Source organism: Poromitra crassiceps (genome assembly GCF_964638095.1).
Source record: "Poromitra crassiceps genome assembly, chromosome: 28".
Lineage (NCBI taxonomy): Eukaryota > Metazoa > Chordata > Actinopteri > Beryciformes > Melamphaidae > Poromitra > Poromitra crassiceps.
The window spans coordinates 3,688,644-3,707,575 of NC_139651.1; the positions used below are offsets into that span (position 1 = coordinate 3,688,644).

The 18,932-nt window shown below is 44.6% G+C and overlaps 1 protein-coding gene across 1 annotated transcript; it reads left to right on the top strand.

Annotated features, from left to right (window-relative positions):
• Window positions 1-6,730: 6,730 nt before the first annotated feature.
• On the top strand, window positions 6,731-17,705 carry LOC310799630 (lamin-B3-like; the record flags this gene model as incomplete). Its single annotated transcript, XM_083662218.1, has 11 exons — window positions 6,731-7,122; window positions 8,653-8,809; window positions 9,674-9,799; window positions 9,987-10,157; window positions 10,258-10,383; window positions 11,381-11,601; window positions 12,450-12,672; window positions 13,153-13,260; window positions 13,422-13,538; window positions 14,564-14,677; window positions 17,326-17,705. The coding sequence occupies 11 exons, from the start codon at window positions 6,731-6,733 to the stop codon at window positions 17,359-17,361; spliced, it is 1,791 nt and encodes a 596-aa protein (XP_083518344.1). The 3' UTR covers window positions 17,362-17,705.
• Window positions 17,706-18,932: the final 1,227 nt, after the last annotated feature.

Here is an 18,932-nt window from a genome sequence, read left to right on the forward strand (position 1 = left end):
GGAAAGGTCCCATCACGTCTACTGCTACCCTCTCCATGGGGGCTCCTGCTGCTAGCTGTTGGAGCGGGGCGCGAGACTGGTCTAACGGGCCTTTGTACGCTGCGCAGAGGTCGCAGCGTCGACAGAAGTCCTGTACGTCTCTCCCCATCCTCCCCCAATAAAAGCCTTGTCTGATGCGACGGAGGGTTTTGCTTACCCCAAAGTGCCCAGCCCCTACAGTTCCATGGCAGCTCCTGCACACCTCCTCCCTCAGCGTCGTCGGCACTACTTTCCGCCACTTATGTTCTCCTGTCGCTGGCTCCTTCCAGGACTTCATCAGCACTCCGCTACTCAATCTCAGGGTGTCGAACCCTGCCCACAGCCCTTTGGTTGTGTCGGTGGCCCCTGCCACCTCTTCCCAGGGCGGCTTCTGGCCCTCTTCTACCCATTGCAGTACTGGCGACAGCTCCCTGTCGCTTTCTTGGTGGCCCCTCCAATCCGCTGCCTCTGCCATCCGCAGCGTCTTGCACACTGGTTCTTCTTGTAGCTGGCTCTCCGCTGCCATTCTCACCACTGGGGCGGCCTCCATTATGCCGCTGCTCTTGTCCCAGCCTTCTACTGTCTCTATCTCCAGCGCCAACCCCAGCGCTGCTCCCAGTGTTTTCGGGTGTCCCAGCGTTACCTTCTGGCTTAGACTCCGTGGCTCGATGGCCTGGACAAAGTAGCTTAGGGCTAACCCATCCAGCGCCTCCGTCGGTAGCTGGCTGTATGCGCGCCGGCTGAGAGTCTCAATGTCCGTTGCCAGTGCACGCAGCGACTCACCCTGCCGTCTGCGTCTGTTACACAGTTCCGCGGCTACGATGGCCTGCTCTTCACATCGGCCGAAGCGTCTCCGCTGGACCCCCATCACCACATCCAAGTCCTTTGTATCAGCTATTGCCGACACGCACGCCGTAGCCTCGCCCTCGAGGGCCATCACGAGATGGCTGGCTCTCTCCCTTCTCGTCCAGCCATTCCATTCTGCAGCCTCCTCAAACTGCTTGCAGTATGCCTCCCACTCGCCTTTACCGTTGAATTTTGGCGGGGTGATTTCCTTTCTTCCTCGCCGCCCGCTGTCCTTTGTCGCCTCGACCCGTGTCCCGTCTTTGTCCTCGGCCCGCAGGCTAGCTCCGCTGGGCTGTGGCACAGCCTCCATGGCTACAGCGGCAATGTCAACCCGCTCGATCTTCACCCTCACCGGCCCCGGTTCCTCTGCTCCTTCTCCCGCCTCGCTAGCTTGCCTGCTAGCTCCCTTGAGCCGCGGGATAGCTTCCGTGGCTACGGTGATAGTGCTGTCTAGTCCGGATTTTATCTTCACCAACCCCAGGCTTTCTGCTGTTTTTCCCGCTTGGCTCTCTGTGGTAGCGGCTGCGTCTACCCAGACATCTTCCTCTTCGGACGCCTGGTAGTCTGCTCCGGCTCTTGCCTTTCCCGCCTCTCGATTGAGTCGTTTGCGCTCTTTCTTCAGGAACTTGTTAACCATTTCGCCGAATCTGGAGGCAATATTCACCGTTTAAACTTCTGACGCCAGTGTAACGTTCCTGGTAACTCATGAGGCAGAGGCTTCTTGTTGGTACAAGGTTCTTTATTCTCCGTTAGTTATATTACAACTCTCAGCGGTTGTCACGCTCATAACTAGCAACCTTCCCTTCTAGCAGTGTGTGGAGACTGACGCGCATGCTCAGTCCTCCCCGGAAGTATCCCCACAGCATAGTGTTCCCCAATACAACACTCCCACACATCAGTTCCTATCTGTAGTTGAGACACTACCAATGCTCACCCCTGTATGTGTACTGCTGATTCGCTACAATACATTTCTATTCACCCCTCTCTATGCTTTGCCCTCTGGTTGATTCACACAATCTGCAAATAAAAACATAAATTATCTGACTAAAATGTGTAGGCTACAATAAAACAGACCAGACAGGTTGCTGACATGGGATTCAAGTCATGGCTTCATGTACAGATTAAACACATGGCAGGTGTGTGCCTTCCACACACGAAAACATTAAAGTTAGTCAGACTTTTCTAGTAGAACAATATACTACTGAACCATATAGGTATTGAAGTAGAACCATAGTAGGCTAGCTCCATCTGAACAAAACATTAACTAACATCACAATAAGAGCACAGCTTAGAATGGAATTTATAATTGCCCGTTGCAAATAGCCTGTAGCAGCTGTTGAGAAAGATTTGAGGCTGTCTTCAATTGTGCCACTTATACAACAAAGATGCACTGTTGTATTAATATGGGTAGTAGCTATTATCATTAGTATGGTAAGTATTTGGCCATTGGTATTGTTATTATTGCTACTAGTTACTGGGAATACACATCTCTCAGGCTGCACTATGTGAAGTTAACCATGCGCTGCACATCTCTCGAGCCACAGTGTGTGCTGCAGACAAGAGCAGTGGTGTGCACGCTCTCTCTCTCCCCTGCTCTCCCTCTGTCTCTCGGTCTATCTCTCTCCCCCGCTCTCCCTCTATTTCTCTCTCTGCCTCGGTCTGATCACGCTCTCTCTCTCTCTCTCTCTCTCTCTCTCTCTCTCTCTCTCTCTCTCTCTCTCTCTCTCTCTCTTTCGCCCAAAATCCGGGACATCTTCTCAATTTGCGGGACGCGTGAAAAATCATGAAAATGCTGTGCAGTCCTGCACAAAGCGGGACATCTGGTCACCCTAGACCCCTTGATTCTGATCTGGATCTGATCTGAGTCTGATTCTGATTGACAGTTGAGAGCCTCTGAAAGCCTCAACAGCAAAATTTTGGGGGGTCTCTGTAAAAATCTGCAATTGCCAGTAAACATTTATTTTAAAGGGTTACTATGTCTATTATTCAAATTGAAAGCATTTGAAAGTTTTAATAAATTAAAATGTATACATAATAAAGTTTTCAAAAAAACAACCGTTAATCTAATTGAACAATTACCGATGCGATACAACGCTGAAGTCACTAGAGGAACCAGTGAGAGCGTTGATTTTGAAGGATGGGTCTAATTCCTTTTTAACTTTGTCTTGGTTATCATCATACCAATGTGCTGCATTGTAAAATATGTCTTGTATATACTGTGTTTTAAGTGCATTGCAGTGTATATTGAGTATATGTAGATTTTGTGAGACTTTTATTTTCCTACTTCCTTATTCATGATGTAACTCCTGTTTAAGACATTAGAATATAAAACAAGACATAAAAGCACTCATTAATGTTGATCAGGTGGCATTTTCACTGCCACCCTCCTGGTTTTATTTGCATGTGTTTAAGTGCAATCTTGGATGTTTTATAGCGACATTATGACACGCCACTCAGTAACATGCATACTGACATTCAATGTTTCTCCCTGGCTACTGATGACTATACTGCATATTTGGGGTGTTTACATTCATACCGCTTGTGGAACTGCAGCTTGATTGAAGGAACATGAGATATTATAACAAAACATTAAAGCACTCTAGATAGCGATACAAAAGGAATAAAGACTGTTTGATCACTTAATACATTTTGTTAACCCATTTTTTGTATGCCTTCGCTGGCGACAGCCCTGGCTGGAGGCATTATGTTTTTGGATTGTCTGTCTGTCTGTCTGTCTGAGTGAAATGTTAAATCAAGTATAGAAATTATCATTTTTATTTCACAGCTGAGAAAACAAGGCAGTTTCAAATATGATAGACAAAAAAAACAATCTCCTGAGAGGACATTGTGAGTGCTGGCCTTTCTTCCTGTCTACAAAGTTTGCCTTGGCCCTGCTGCACCTAAGTTCAATTTTGGTTCGAGTTGTGCTCGCATTTGGTGAGACTAAACCTTGTACCATGGCTATTAAATGGGATAAAGACAGGGTCATCCCTATATAGAGAGCCAAAGTCCTTCCCCTTCTTATCAGGCCCTATGCAAACCAATCGCGAAAATATTAATAGCCCATCACATTGATTGCAATTATGGGCACGAGCCTATATGATTTTAACACAAAATGTTTGGCTGTTTATTTCAACTGTGTGTGTGTGTGTGTGTGTGTGTGTGTGTGTGTGTGTGTGTGTGTGTGTGTGTGTGTGTGTGTGTGTGTGTGTGTGTGTGTGTGTGTGTGTGTGTGTGTGTGTGTGTGTGTGAGAGAGTGTGAGATAGATAGATAGATGGATAGATTTTTATTTCTGTGTCATGCACCATATTCAAGGTGCCCAGCCTGTCTGGGCTTACAAGACACAAATCATTCAAGTTCAACAATACAAACAAATCAACAAACAAGCTACAAAACGCTCAAACATAAACAAGACAAGGCAGAGTTATATATATTCAGATGAACAACTTCTCCATTCTGAATTCCCAAGCCCTCCCAATAAACCTGGCCAAACTGAAGACTTCATCTCTGAACAACCATTCCAACTTCGCATCATCTCCTGACCAAAATAGTTCCGGTTTCTTATTTTGCATTAACTGAAATAGAGACAATCTTGGTTCCTCATATAGCGTACAATGAAACAAAAAATGAAATTCATCTTCCACAACACCTAATTCACATACAGTACAAAGTCTCTCCTCCTCAGCAATAGAATTGAACCTGCCAACCTCAATAGCCAAAGGGAGGGTACCCGTTCTCAACTGGGCACATAAAGATCTTCTGGATCTATCCAGGGGTAAAGTAACATAGGGTTCTGGAGTGAACATATTTTTTATTTGAACATATGTTCTAAGTTTTGGTTTGAGCCAGATGTCATTGGCCCATTTTTCTTTATAATCAAGAAATAGCCTATGTTTAATATAGCGAACACTTCAACGTAAACTGTTTCTGAAAATAAATTGCTGGTCGGCTTCCCTGCACATCATTCATATCATTACACCATGGATAGTTATGTGCTTTATCCCAGTGAAACACTTGTTTTGCTACTCTACTCTCTGGCATATTAGATAGACGGTTCCACAATCTCAACATTTCACCTTTTTGTTTGATCAAACAAGGCTCCCAACCCATATCCCCTTGAAAAGCCAACACAGGTGCAAATTTATGTATGCCCAGAAAACATTGGATTGCACGATTTTGGATGGCATTCACCTTGGAAAATTCCTTTCTTCCTCAAACTCCAGCTGCATAAAACAAAACTGGTGACACACATGCATCATAAAGCTTTGAAAATGTAGCATAACCAAGATTTTTTACAAGTTTTCACTTGACTTATTTATTACTGAACCCAGGGCTCTACCAGCAGTGTCGGCCAAGTGTGCGTGCGTGCGTGCGTGCGTGTGTGTGTGTGTGTGTGACTGTGACGGAGGTCTGGCGCCCCCTGCTGTTCAAACTCCCTCATCAACCATTCATACTCACATTCAGTCATATTTTGTTAAAAGTCAACCTTTATTAAGAACAATTTCTTATTTACAATGGCGACCTGGCAAATCATCACAGGTCCAAATCATCATTTTGATGACTCCGTACACTTGACTTGGGATTTCTAAAGGAAATAAATACGAGTTTCTAACTTAAATGTACACTTGACCTCATGTTGATCCCATGGATATAAAGATTATAAACTGCACCATACTGATAATTGAATCACGTGTTTTGATTTATGTTTTTATGTATTATTATTATTATGTATTATTCCTTATTGTATATGTATTTTATGTTATTGTATGTGATGTGGCACTATAGGTACAGTATTGCTGTTCCGGTTTGAATGTACTTTTTGTTTTAGCAGTTTTTACCATCTTACTGCCCAGGGACTACGATTGAAAATTAGCCAAGCTGGCTAAACTGGCGCATTTACAGAAATGTTTATTAATGTGCACTGTCCCTGTAATTTTAAACTCAATAAATGAAAAATGAAATGAAATGAATAAAAATCAAATAATTGTTTGCATTGTGTTATGTAGCCTACTGCAACAGCCTATATGGAACCATATCGAAAAAAAATGTTAATATGACTACACAATGCCCATGCACTTAGATGTAGTCTATATTTACATCCATGGTAGAGAAATACATTTTGACCCTCGTTAATGTTTTGCTTGCACCTGTGTTACTTCCTGCCTTTTAGACACAAATTGGGTGGGAAGTGAAAAACGCATGAATAGGCTGCTGACTGACCCAGATTGTGTTAATTGCGGGGGATTTTATTATTATAAGAGGATAAAACGAGAAAATAATAGCTTCTCCTTTAAATGTGGTCTTGTGAAGTGACAGCTATGGGGTTTTGGCCAGTCATCATCAGCTGATCGCTAAAGAATCCCAGCTGATCCAAACTAAAAGTCAAGCCGAACAGACGTAGACAGGAAAATACCGGAAGTTCTACCTTCAAAATAAATGTGTATTTAAATATGGATTTAAACTAGGTTACATTTGTATTAGTATAGCCTAATTTAATTGACTGGCAGCATAAATTAATGGTTTTCTGAAAATACATGCATTTCTGTTACTGTTTATATATTCAGATTATATTATGTTCAGTTCGTACTAGCTTGCTCTGGTTGTAGCTATTCAACATTGCTTTTAGTTTGAACGTTCACTCCGGAAGTTGTCTGTTTCATTCTAGGCGGCTTGGCGGTCCATCCTCACAGTGGCAGTGCGTCAACTCGTCAAATCAATTTAAACTTGATTGCAGCTGTGGCCTGGATTTGCATTTCTGTGTGTTTGATTCATTGATCGAGGTGGGTAGCTGACTGCCTTTTGTAATACCTATAGCCTACTTTTGAAACGTTTGCTTGATTGCTGAGAACTGCGGTGCCCAGCAGCATGGCCTCTGCCACCTCCACTCCGGCCCTAGGCTCCAGCAGTCGCCCCAGCCGGTCGGCCAGCCGCCGCGGCACCCCGATGCCTCCACCGTCCAGCCGCAGCCCCACCTCTCAGTCCCGGAGGAAAGAGAAGGACGAGCTGTGCCACCTCAACGACCGCCTGGCCAACTACATCCAGCGGGTCCAGGAGCTGGAGAGCGAGAGGTCCTCCATCCTGGTGCAGCTGGAGGAGAAAGACGAGTGGAAGAGCCGGGAGATGGGCAACGTGCGGCGGCTGTACGAGGTGGAGCTGGCCGACGTCAGGAAGTCGCTGGACGGCATGGCCGGGGAGAAGGCCCGCCTGCAGATCGATTATGGGGGTCTCAGCGCGGAGCACAGGAAGCTTCAGACCAGGTAGGTCTGACTTTTTTTTTTTTTTTTTTTTTTTTTAATCAATCAACACACAGAACATCCACAAAGAAAATGACAGAACTCAAATAAAACCCTCCCTCCCATCCACAATAACATTTTTAAATCAGCCCCCGAGTGAATGTAAAGCCAGACAGTTAAAACAAATAGTTTTCTACTGCTGACAAGCAATGGCAACATTAGATTACCAGTTTTATCTCTTCATACTACCGGGATAAGATCAGTTTACTTCAAGACAGTCACTTTACATAAAGGTATTCCTGACCTGCAACACTTGAGTACATTTTTTAACACAAGAGTATCTTGACTTATGCCCAACTGAAAGGGCAAATCTTTGCTAGTTTCTAGCACTCAAAATCTAAATTTGTCTTCTTTTAATTGCTGGGTCAGTACATCAAAGTCTTCATGACATGAAGAGTCTTTAGCTTTAGGTTTCCAAATTTATCAGAGATCTATACACGCATTCCTGCCAAACTGTTCAAGATCATAACATCATTTTGCCAGCCCTGCCTTATATTTCACTATATATTATATTATATTTCCAAATCACCCCATCACACAGACCATTTTTGGAGGTAGGCCTACTGCACAGAGCAGTGACTACAGCACATTTAAAAGCTGTAAAATATCAATATGTTGAGTGTTGACCCCATTACTGTAATTGTCCTATAAACTCTCCAAATGGCCCTGTCTGTATATTCCCAACATGGCACGCAGGACACTGAATGACCCGGGGGCCACTATCACCAAAAGCGCCACATAGATCAAGTTGTAATTGACTTGTAAATGTGCCCTCTCATTTTCATACCATCTGCTACATGAGTGTGTTTTGTCCTTTTCCATTGAAAATATTGCATCACTCTGCAATTGCAATTGCAAATCATTGTGAAACACACTGATACATGGATGTAAAGTAGAACAACCGTTATCTTGAGAGAAGAAGCATACATAGTTGATCAGGTAGAATCAGTAGTCTTCTTTTAGCGCTGAAATGTGCTGTGATTTGTATTCTATGGAGAGCACATCATGCCAAACACATTCTGACAATTTAACAACGCCTTGTTTATTGGAAACAATAAACATATACATACATTACATACATGCATACATACATATTGTACATAAATGATACAGGATGTACATGCATACACACTGTACCTACATCTACCTAGTACTACAATCTGAATGGTTGGCATGAAAGTGAGCCACTATGCTGCTCATCACTTAGTATTTGGATGGGAAAAGATTTAAAGTTTAAATGACAATGAAATAAGTGCTAATTAGTGGATTAGATGTGTGCTGAATTGAGGAGTGGTTCCTAACGGATCATAATAAAAGTCTGAAGTGATGTTCTACCATGTACTGTATGTTACCTTGTCGCTGAGCAAGTGCAGCTTTAAACTGCCAGATTTGTGAATGGAGTTTGGTGCAATGCAAGATAGAACAGCTATTTGGGGTCAAGTCTCCCTGCTGTAGTGAATCCTATTTGTTGATGATGGTTTCCCCCCTCACTAGGAGCCAGAAGAAGGAGGCTGACCTGGCTAATGCATTGGTCCAGTGGAGGAATATGGAGGCGGCCCTGACTTCCAAGAATATGGAGTACACTAAGCTACTGGCGGAGAACAGGAGTCTGGCCGACGAGGTTGCTGACCTCCAGGGCCAGCTGGAAAATGTATGAACGGAACCCGGTGGCCAACTTTCCTACCTCACAATAAGTCTGTCTTAATATTTCTGTCAAGTCAACTTTATTTATAGAGCACATTTACAACGACAAGTAGCCGACAAGTGCGTCACAGATAAAAAAAATATATAGAGACAACAAGTATAAAATGCACTGCTACCAAACAAAGTGCAATACAAAGTGCAACAGATACAAGTGATACAATAAACCAAAATAACAGCAGTTAGGTTGCCAGGAGGCAGGCTCAACTCAGGTCGAAGGCCACAAGGCTCTGGGCTGATCTAATAGAGAGCCCCAGGGATGACGTATTTTTGTAGTCGGAACGCGGAAGTCCCGGACTAGCTGGTTCTTCACCGTTTCGGTCTATGAGATTTTTGAATGGGTTTTTGGCGCGATGCTTCAAATAAGGTCTCTGGGCAACGAAAGCTTAATCAAACGCGAACCAGTGTTCAGCCGGATAATCTCCACAGATGGGGACCACTTTCATGAGTTTTGAAGCGTAAATGCGAGCCCTAGAAGTAAAAAGCTCGTGCTAAGCTAATCCAGAACTACACAGTGTCGCATAGGCTTCCCCGTCACGTCACCACTCAACCTGGACTTGTTGTTGATTTATGCGCTGCTGTGCACTGATTACCCCGGGCTGAACCAGGTGAGGGAAAGATCATTTCCGTGTTGGTTCTTTGAAGTGATGACGTTATTGACGTATAATAATAATATTAGATGGGGTATGTTAAACGGTTAGTCAAGCCCGTGCTTGCACATGCACACAAGCCCGTGCATGTGTTAAGTCTCGGCAGGGAAACAAACAAGATAATGGCTTCCACTCCTGTGTCTGTGTGCGTGTGTGGTCCCCAGCTGGAGGCTGGTCTGGCGGACACCAAGAACCAGCTGAGCTCCGAGCTGCTGAGGAGGGTGGACCTGGAGAACCAGACTCAGACGCTCAGAGAACAGCTTGATCTCCAGAGGAACATCAGCGAGCAGGTAACGCACGGCAGGCCTTTCATACCCCAAATTTCAAACCAACCGACCAAGCCGGAAGGTAACACGGGGTTGCGTACCTGCGATCCTCGTGTTGGTAGGCAGGGAAACTACCGCTACACTACCCGGACGCCACAGGCTTGACGGGTTAGATATGACCAACCAGTATCGTGTGTGTGTGCTCATGTAGGAGATCCTGGAGCTCCGGAGCCGTCACGACAGCCGTCTCGTGGAGGTGGACTTGGGAAGACGACGGGAGTTTGAGAGCAAACTCTGTGAGGCAATGCAACAACTCCGCCAGGACCACGAGAAACAGATCCTAGAGTACAAAGGCGAGCTAGAGAGGACCTACACTGTCAAGGTACACCCGCAATCAATGTTTGTCTGGAAATAGCAGACTAGAATGCTTTTAAATGTTCTCTTCTAAAGGGTGTTTGCATTGCATGCTCTCCGTACTCCAGCTCGAGAATGCCCAGCAGGTTGCGTTGGACAAGAACGACGCTGCATCGGCCACCAGAGACGAACTGGGAAGCACTAAGCTCCGTCTGGAAACCCTCAGCTCCCAGCTCCAGCAGTACCAGAGAGGGGTAGGCAGACTGCAGGGGAAGGGGGGGGGGGCGGGCGCGCTAGAGTGTGAATGAGTCCATCACAACCCCTAAAACATAATTTGCATATGAAGAGTTCTTTTAACAAAGCAAGATCAATCAAAAATTTCCTCTAGGCAACTTCGCACTTTGGTTGCCTCAAATAGCAGCGAGAGAAAACTTTGAATTGTTTTCTTGATTGAAGGTCTTCATCACGCAAGACATAAACGGAAACTACATAAGACGCAGGTTCCGCATGTCCTCGAGTGCCCACCGCCCGGGTGGGGTCGTCAAAAGGGCCTTTCTGTGTGGAGTTTGCATGTTCTCCCCGTGCCCCCTGGGGGTTTCCTTCATATAGGAACCCCTCACCAAAACATGCAATATCCTGGTCGCTGATGTGGTGCCTCCTCTGGTCGTTCGGGGCGCCTGTTCGGAGGGAGGGGAACTCGTTGGAATAGTGTGATCCTCCCACATGCTATGTCCTACCAGTGAAGCTTCCCCTGTCAGGTGAAAAGAAGCGGCTGGCTAACTGCCCATGTCTCGGAGGAAGCATGGAGCCAGCTTCGGCTCTCCCCAGATCGGCAGAGGGTGGAGTAGCAACCAGCATAAATAAATTAAAATGAGCACTAACGGGGAATAAAAATGGGATAAAATCACAGGAATGAAGGCACAAAATCATCAGTCCTATACCGGTACATAAACTCACTCCTATAATCGGAGAGGGGGTTGGCATGGCGGGGCGAGCACGAGCTGCGGCTGCGACCTAGAGGGAAAACCTACGGCAGAATTGATCAATTAGAAGGGGAAGGAGGACGAGGCACGGTTGGACTGCCCTCTAGTGGACAGAACGGTACATAACAACAACATGCTGATGAGCATTAAGGCTTAAGCCTATATCAGGTACAGAGAAACAGAGAGAAAAATAAAATATTAAAATAATAAAGCGCTGAAAATGGAATTTGATTATAGAGGAGGATTGACAGCCCTATCCCTCTGTCAGAAAGCGGTGCTGGAGGGGCGTGTCCAGGAGCTGGAGCTTGCACGGGACGGCGAGCGGGAGGAGTGGCAACAGAGGTCCCGTCAGAAGGAGGAGGAGGTGCAGAGCATGCACCAGAAGATGCTGAGCCAGCTCGAGGACTACGAGCGCCTGCTGGACGTGAAGATGGGCCTGGACATGGAGATCAATGCCTACAGGAAGATGCTGGAGGTCGAGGAGCAGAGGTATGGAAGCGCTCAAGACACCTGTTCACGCACAATCACAAGGTCTGGAAAAGTATTGAAAATCAATTTGATCATTTCCAGGTCTTGAATAGTTTGGGAATTGGGGGGGGGGGGGGGGGCAATGTCTGCAAAAGTATGGAAAATGTTGTGGTTCAGGTGCGGTAGACGCATAATCTCTAGCTTTTATGTTGTTGTAGAGCCACTTTGATTTCGGTTTTTGTTGATATGAAGAATATTGTTCAATTAGAGGGATTACCCAACCACTGTCAGTGTGCATTATATCAAATACCGACCAATATCAAATCCAGTCAGGAGCATATGGGTCTGCCTGGAAAAATATTGAGATATTTGTCGCTGTGAAGAACAATCTTCATCTATACAATCAATGATATGACCTAGGTAGCAGGGGCAAGCTCTCTGTCTGTGTAAATCAGACACAAAAAAATCTTCCAAACAAATCAAATCAAGGTCTGTAAAAAGTATGGAATTTTTTTAATTTGAAAATGTGTAGGAAGTTATGAACCCAGAATATGCCTCCGTTTAAAACTGTCAGTAATCACATTGTACTGTAATTATCCTTTTCTTTATTTCTAAGGATGTGCTGCCTGCCTTCTTGTTTACGTACCTCCTATGTGGATTCGAGATGCACTGCATTTGCACTTGGTTGTTAATAAGCCCAAGTGCATTTCTGACCCCCTCCGGAGGTGCTTTGCGTGGATCTTCTCCTCCTCCTTCTTCTTTGTCTGTTTGGATGCAGGTTAATGCAAGCTGAAAGCAGGTCAGTGTGGCAGACAGTCCGGGCCTAGTGCGTGTAATAATCCATCTCTGCTCGGGTGGTTGTTTTCCAGATTGCACCTGTCGCCCAGCCCCTCTCAGCGGACGGCGGTGCCTCGGGTCCACGAACGTGGCGTTCGCAGGCTAAAAGGGAAGAAACGCAAACTGGAGCCGGGCGCCTCCGGCAGCTCGCCTGCCTGCAAGATGTCCTCCCACTCAACAGAGCACGGCCCTGTGAGCGTGGCCGAGGTGGACCTGGACGGGAACTACGTCATGCTGAAGAACAACTCTGAGGCTGTAAGATTCTGACTTCACAGTTTGTCTTTTGGGTGTGTGTTTTCACCCTGCACTACTATGCAATTTAAAATGGTTTCACATATCTAAATCATTCAAATATATATATATTTTTTTAAGTCACAATTTCACTTCAGTTAGTTATGTACCATAATACAGAGCGAGGGGGGGGGGGGGCAGTTAATTTAGTGGCATACAGTATTTTAAATGTTAGCATTTTTGTAGACTAGTTTTAATGTAATTGTTTTCATCAAACTTCCATTGGACTATAACTTTCTTTGTTTTAACGTGAAGCACTTTGTACGCTCTGATTTCAGATACGGGTTGTATAATTAATGATTTATATAGGACTTATCTAAAACAGATTGTTATTATTAATTCAGAACATTAATGATTAATTCTACTCTGCATTATCTTGAAACATCTCTGGATGCCTGTTTGACCCCACCCCCTTCACCTGTGTTCTCATACCTGCATTCTCAGGAACAGCCACTAGGTGGCTGGTCAGTTCGGAGGACTTACCAAGACGAAGGTGACATCTCCTTCCACATTCCCCCTAACTATATACTGGCTGCGGGGCAGACACTCACTGTGAGTAGTTTGTTACATAACGATTAAAAAAAGGTAGTGTTAGCGTTGCTATACATTTTCAGTATACTGTATTATTATGGTTAAAACACTTGAATCACCACCAACCAAAGCAACCGAACTTTGTGTGTGTGTGTGTGTGTGTGTGTGTGTGTGTGTGTCAGATCTGGGCGGCGGGGGCAGAGGTGGAGCCCCACCCTGATGACTTGGTCCTCCAGGGCCACAGGAGCTGGGGCCCTCTCACTGACGTGAGGGTGATCCTCCTCAACCCCGACCATGAGGTAACTACAGCTGCATCTCGCTACCTGGCTAGGTAGTGCAGGACAGCAGACAGCAGCACCAAGTCAGTCCTGTTTTGGCCATGCATATTATTATATCAACACGTGGAACGTGTTTGTTAGTATAACATTAGTCACTTACAGGGATCCAAAGTAGTCACCCACAGCATCCAGGCGGGAATCGAACCCAGGACCTTCTAGCTGTGAGGCAACAGCGCTACCACTGCGCCACCGTGCCCCCATTTACTAGGGGTGCTCCGATCCGGCTAAGCCACGATCCGATCCGATTCCGATTCCTGGGGTCATGATCCGATTCCAGAATCGATTCTCGATTCCAATGATTCTCGATTCCAGAATCGAGAATCGATTCTCAATTATGTAGTTTTATATTGCAATAACACACAAAGGTAAATATAAGACAAAAAATGACAAATGTATTAATGCTGAACTTCAAATTCAACTTCTGTATTACAGTCAGGGCCTAAATTCATTTTGCAAACTAGGGGGGAATTCCCCCCTTATGTTCTTCAGATAAGATGGATTTATAGGCTGGGGGGGATCTGTAGACTTTTGGGGGGAATACATTAACCAGAGTTCTTAAGTGCAAGAGGTGGTGGCACCGTTACAGTACACAAATGACATGAACATTTGGACACTTATTCAGCCGGTATCTTGCATGTTGCGTTCAGGTGCACTGTAATTTTTTTTTTTTTTTTTTTTTTTTAACGATTTTAAGAATCGATTCTTGGGAGTTTGGAATCGATCCAGGAATCGTGGCATTAAGAATCGTGATCCTTTCAGAATCGATTTTTTGGAGCACCCCTACCATTTACTGTACTTTACTTTATTGCAGCCTTTAAAACCAGGAAAAGACAACACATGTGCCATGTTACCATATCCAAAATCTAAGACGATATCTAGTCTCATATCACGATATCGATATTGATATATTGCCCAGTCCTACTCGGATCTTCTCTAACTAAGATGTGGGATGAAATGAACCAACAGATTGATCTAACGCCCTTTAGGAGATGGCGGTGCGCAGGGTGGTGTGCATGCAGGGCAGAGAGGGCGAGGAAGACGACCTGGAGTTTGACGAAGAGTGCGTCGCGGGCAGTGACCTTCAACACTTCAGCAGACAGGTAAACACACACACACACAAAGCCATCCATAACCCCGACGTGACGTGAACTCTAAAGTGCACCGTAAGTCAACGGGCACAGATATACTGCAGTGTGTCTGAGAAGTGACCCCTGACCTCTCTCTGTCCTCTGCACCACCAAGCCCAAGAGGAGAAAAAAGAAATGTTGTTCTGTGTGTTGAGGTGCAGAGAAACAGCCTGGCTGCTGCAGGTGAGGAGAGGCCCGCGCTTTCCCCTCCCCTGCTTTGACTTCCTGCATATTGCTGCTAAATAGAGAGCCGCAGGGATGACGTATTTTTGTAGTACTTCCTGGTTCTTCACTGTTTCTGCCTATGGGATTTTTGAATGGGTTTTTGGCGCGATGCTTCAAATAAGGTCTCTGGGCAACGCAAGCTTAATCAAACGCGAACCAGTGTTCAGCGGGATAATCTTCACACATGAGGACCACTTTCATGAGTTTTTAAGATTTTAACATCCCATCGATGTTTTCCGGACTCATTCCTGGGGCTCTCTATATATTTAGCAGATGAAGTGTCGTCTCAACACGTCTAGTCTAATATATTTAGCACATGAAGAGTTTCTCTAAAGCAGGGATACTCAACCTGCTTTGCTCGGGGGCCACTTCTGCAAAACGACAGGAGGCCAGGGGCCAGTTAATAAACAATAATTATATACATTTTTCGGTAGCGTATTGTAGTTTTTTGGGGGTGCCAGCTTGAGTTTAGTCTGACAATTTTGTGCACACAGGATAGTTACTGTATTAGTCAGGTTAAGTTAGTTAAAGAGCATGGTGCAGGTTAAAAACAATCTGAATTGACATTTTGGGTTCATGATTACAGTGAAAACACTCCAAAAAGACAAAGATCCCCCCCCCCCCCCACAGGGTATAAATATGGAGGAAAAGGTGGCATTTTATAAATGGGCGTGTGACTGTGACATAACAACAGGAGTGACATCACAAGAGGAGAATGTTCTGCTGGGGCTGACACAGGGATGCAAAGTCATGGAGAGTGAAAAAAGGTGACAGATACCAGGGCAGACATAAAACCACTCAGAAATCCTCATATTTTGGGCTGAAAAATGTGACTGTCACCTAAAGGTGACTACGCTATTTTGCATCCCTGTGACATCACAAAAGGTAGTTCCATGAAATGGACCAGTGCCCCCTGCTGGTTACAAAAACTAGCCTAAACGCAGCTATGTGTGATTGAAAAAGTTTGTTTCCCCCAAATCCCATTGCTATATACCTCTTCCACATATTAATGCAATGTGGTCTCCAACCTGCACCATGCCCTTTAAGTACATATAAGTGCCTGAGTGACGAACAGGTGGCAATATTTGACAATTTAGCTGGAGCTCAGTCCAACTTTATTTAAGGTTAGTTGTCATTGTGAATTGGAAAGTTTTTGGGGAGCCACCCGGCACCCTATCGCGGGCCGGCCCACATATGGCCCCCGGGCCGCAAGTTGAGTATCACTGAGCAATGTCCCTTTTGGTGTAACTGAGTTCAGTTCTTTGGTATAGAGACACTGCAGAAACCACACCCAAAACGGCGGGAAACAGAAACCCCCCCTCCAATCCTGGCGTTCTCCTATGTCGCGTGCATGGTTGTGTGTTGCACAAAAAGATCGTATATACGGAAGATGAACACTCAACTTCCTTGACAGCTTGATCCACATTTTTCTTCTCGCCAATTCTCAATGGCTTCCTTGTTTTGCTCAGGAGTACAACAAAAACTTTAACTGGCGATTTTTTACATTTGTTGTCTGCGCAGCCCACCACACAACAGCTTTTACTGTAGCTATGTTTAATTCAAGGAAAATGACGCTGGCCTATGGGAGTGAACGGAGCGATTTCCCCCGTGATGGGTGTGGCCTATTTCATGCAGTGTCTCTATAAACTACTTTGCATGTTAACAACAGTAATTAATTGTTTGTATAAAAAAGACTAAGTATGTTTTGTTTGTCATACCAGACATGTTTCAACTGCTGACTTCCTGCCTTCTTCTTCAAACACGTCACGTGATGCTACTGTGACGTGTTCTATGGCTGGTTTATGTAGGTTTGGTCCCCCCACCTGGATTGGTGGGAGGACCATGATCCCCATTGCCCGGTAGTTTATGGAGGACTGCATCCCAGGTATGAGACAACATGTAGGCAGCACTTGAAACATGTCAGGTATGACAAACAAAACATACCAAGTCTTCTTATACGAACAATTAATTACTGTTAAAAAAAAAAATGTTTGACTACTTTGCATGTTGCCATTGTCAGGTGAAAATATCCAGAACTTTTCACAAACTAAGAAACGGCTTCAACAGTCGTGCATTTTTCAGTTTATCCAATGAGTTTTGAAAGGTCATAGAATTTTCTGAACTCAGAGGAACTACAATTCAAGTGAAAACACGAAATTCACCATGAAATTCACCTAACTTGTGAGTTAGTGAGATTTCCACATGACAACAGCATATTGTTTGTTGCCCACCAATAGCAACCCACCCTGATAAAACTGCTTATTTGGCATGCTTTCCCTCGGCTGCATGGCCAACGACCACTTCAGTAAGAACTACTTTGTTCTTGATAGGACAGCATGCGTCCCACGATGGCAGTTTGTTTCATGTGTTTACTTAACACATTGTGTTTTCCTCAGGATCTCTCCAAGGAGGCCAGCTGTGCGGTGATGTAACATCTCCCACCTCCACTCCTCAACGACCTCCACCTCCACCTGGGAAACCTGGTCTCTGGCCTGGAAACTGGTCTCCTGTCGCCATCCGGATCCAAACTCTCTGCTTGGAGTAGTTGAACGTGTACTGCAATATTTTACTGTAAATTCTCACTGAAGGTGAATAACTTTGTTTAATTTAATTTAAATGGCTATGGGTGAGGTTGGTGACCAACTTGCGGATCTCCTGCTCCGGCCTTTTGTTGCCCTTGCCGGTATACAGGAGGTCTCATTATAGATCTCATTATGAATGAGATCTCCACAAAGCTTGCTGTGAAGGTGAACTGTACACTTGCACATATACCTCCTCTGCAAACTGTACCTGTGTGCCATGCTGCCTGAATGCATAGGGGCAGGGTGCGAAATCCAGGGGGTCTCAGGGGTCCAAGACCCCTTGATTCTGATTCAGATCTGATCTGAGGCTGATTCTGATTGACAGTTGAGAGCCTCTGAAAGCCTCAACAGCAAAATTCGGGGGGGGGCGTCTCTGTAAAAATCTGCAATTGTCAGTAACCATTTATTTTAAAGGGTTACTACTACCTCCTCCCATGGGTGGCGCTGTTGCAATGGTCCGCATTTTCCACAATCCAAATGTTGTGTAGTTTAGAAAATCCCAAATTGGACCCCGTACAACATGAAAGCGGTGGATATATTTTTTTCTGCTTCGACTTAGTTAAAAATACTGACTAAACATGTCAAAAAGAATGCAGCAAAGCTTCTAAAAAGCTGAATCGGAACCACCAAGTGTAGTGGAGACCCCAGAGCACTAGACCGGGTATTTCGCACCCTGCATATGGGATTAATGTATTTGTAGACATTTTGTGTGACATTGAGCTAAATAAATTAAAATGTATAAATATTAATAAAGTTTTCAAAAAAACAACAGTTGGTACAACTTGGTTATTTCACTCTTTACAATTCAAGCACCCTGTACTGTTCAGTAGATGCTAGACTTGCCTAGTTGGAACAGATTTTCATTTGATGGAAGCGTTCACTGAAAGGAAATGTGTGTGTGTGTGTGTATATTAGGGCATTCACGACTAGTGAATTTTACTAGTCGACTAGTCGTCCCTAAAGGTAGTCGACTAGTCGACTAGTCGTTTTTAATTTATTTTTAATAAAAAAATTTTTTTTTTTTTTTTTTTTTTTTTTATCTTTAAGAAAGAACATGAGGTATTTACACGACATACAATACATGGACTATCATATCCCATATCCCCCACAAAGAACATCAAAACACAACAAAACAAAACAAGAAAACTGCATAAGATACACAATAATCCAAGAACAAACAAGACTATTGGACAAACAACCAAACAAAAACAATGCATTCAGCTCCTATCCTGATAAGCCTAATGACACTGGGGTAAAAAGTTCTTAAAGTCAAACTCTGTATGTGGTTGCCATATTTTGGGGATGTCTAAGAATCTGCCTTTGCTCTTGTAGTAAATGTTATCCAACGTATGGTAGCTTGAGAGTTCATTCCACCAGTGAACTACAGCTGGGGGATTGGATGGTTTCCAATTTAAAGCTAT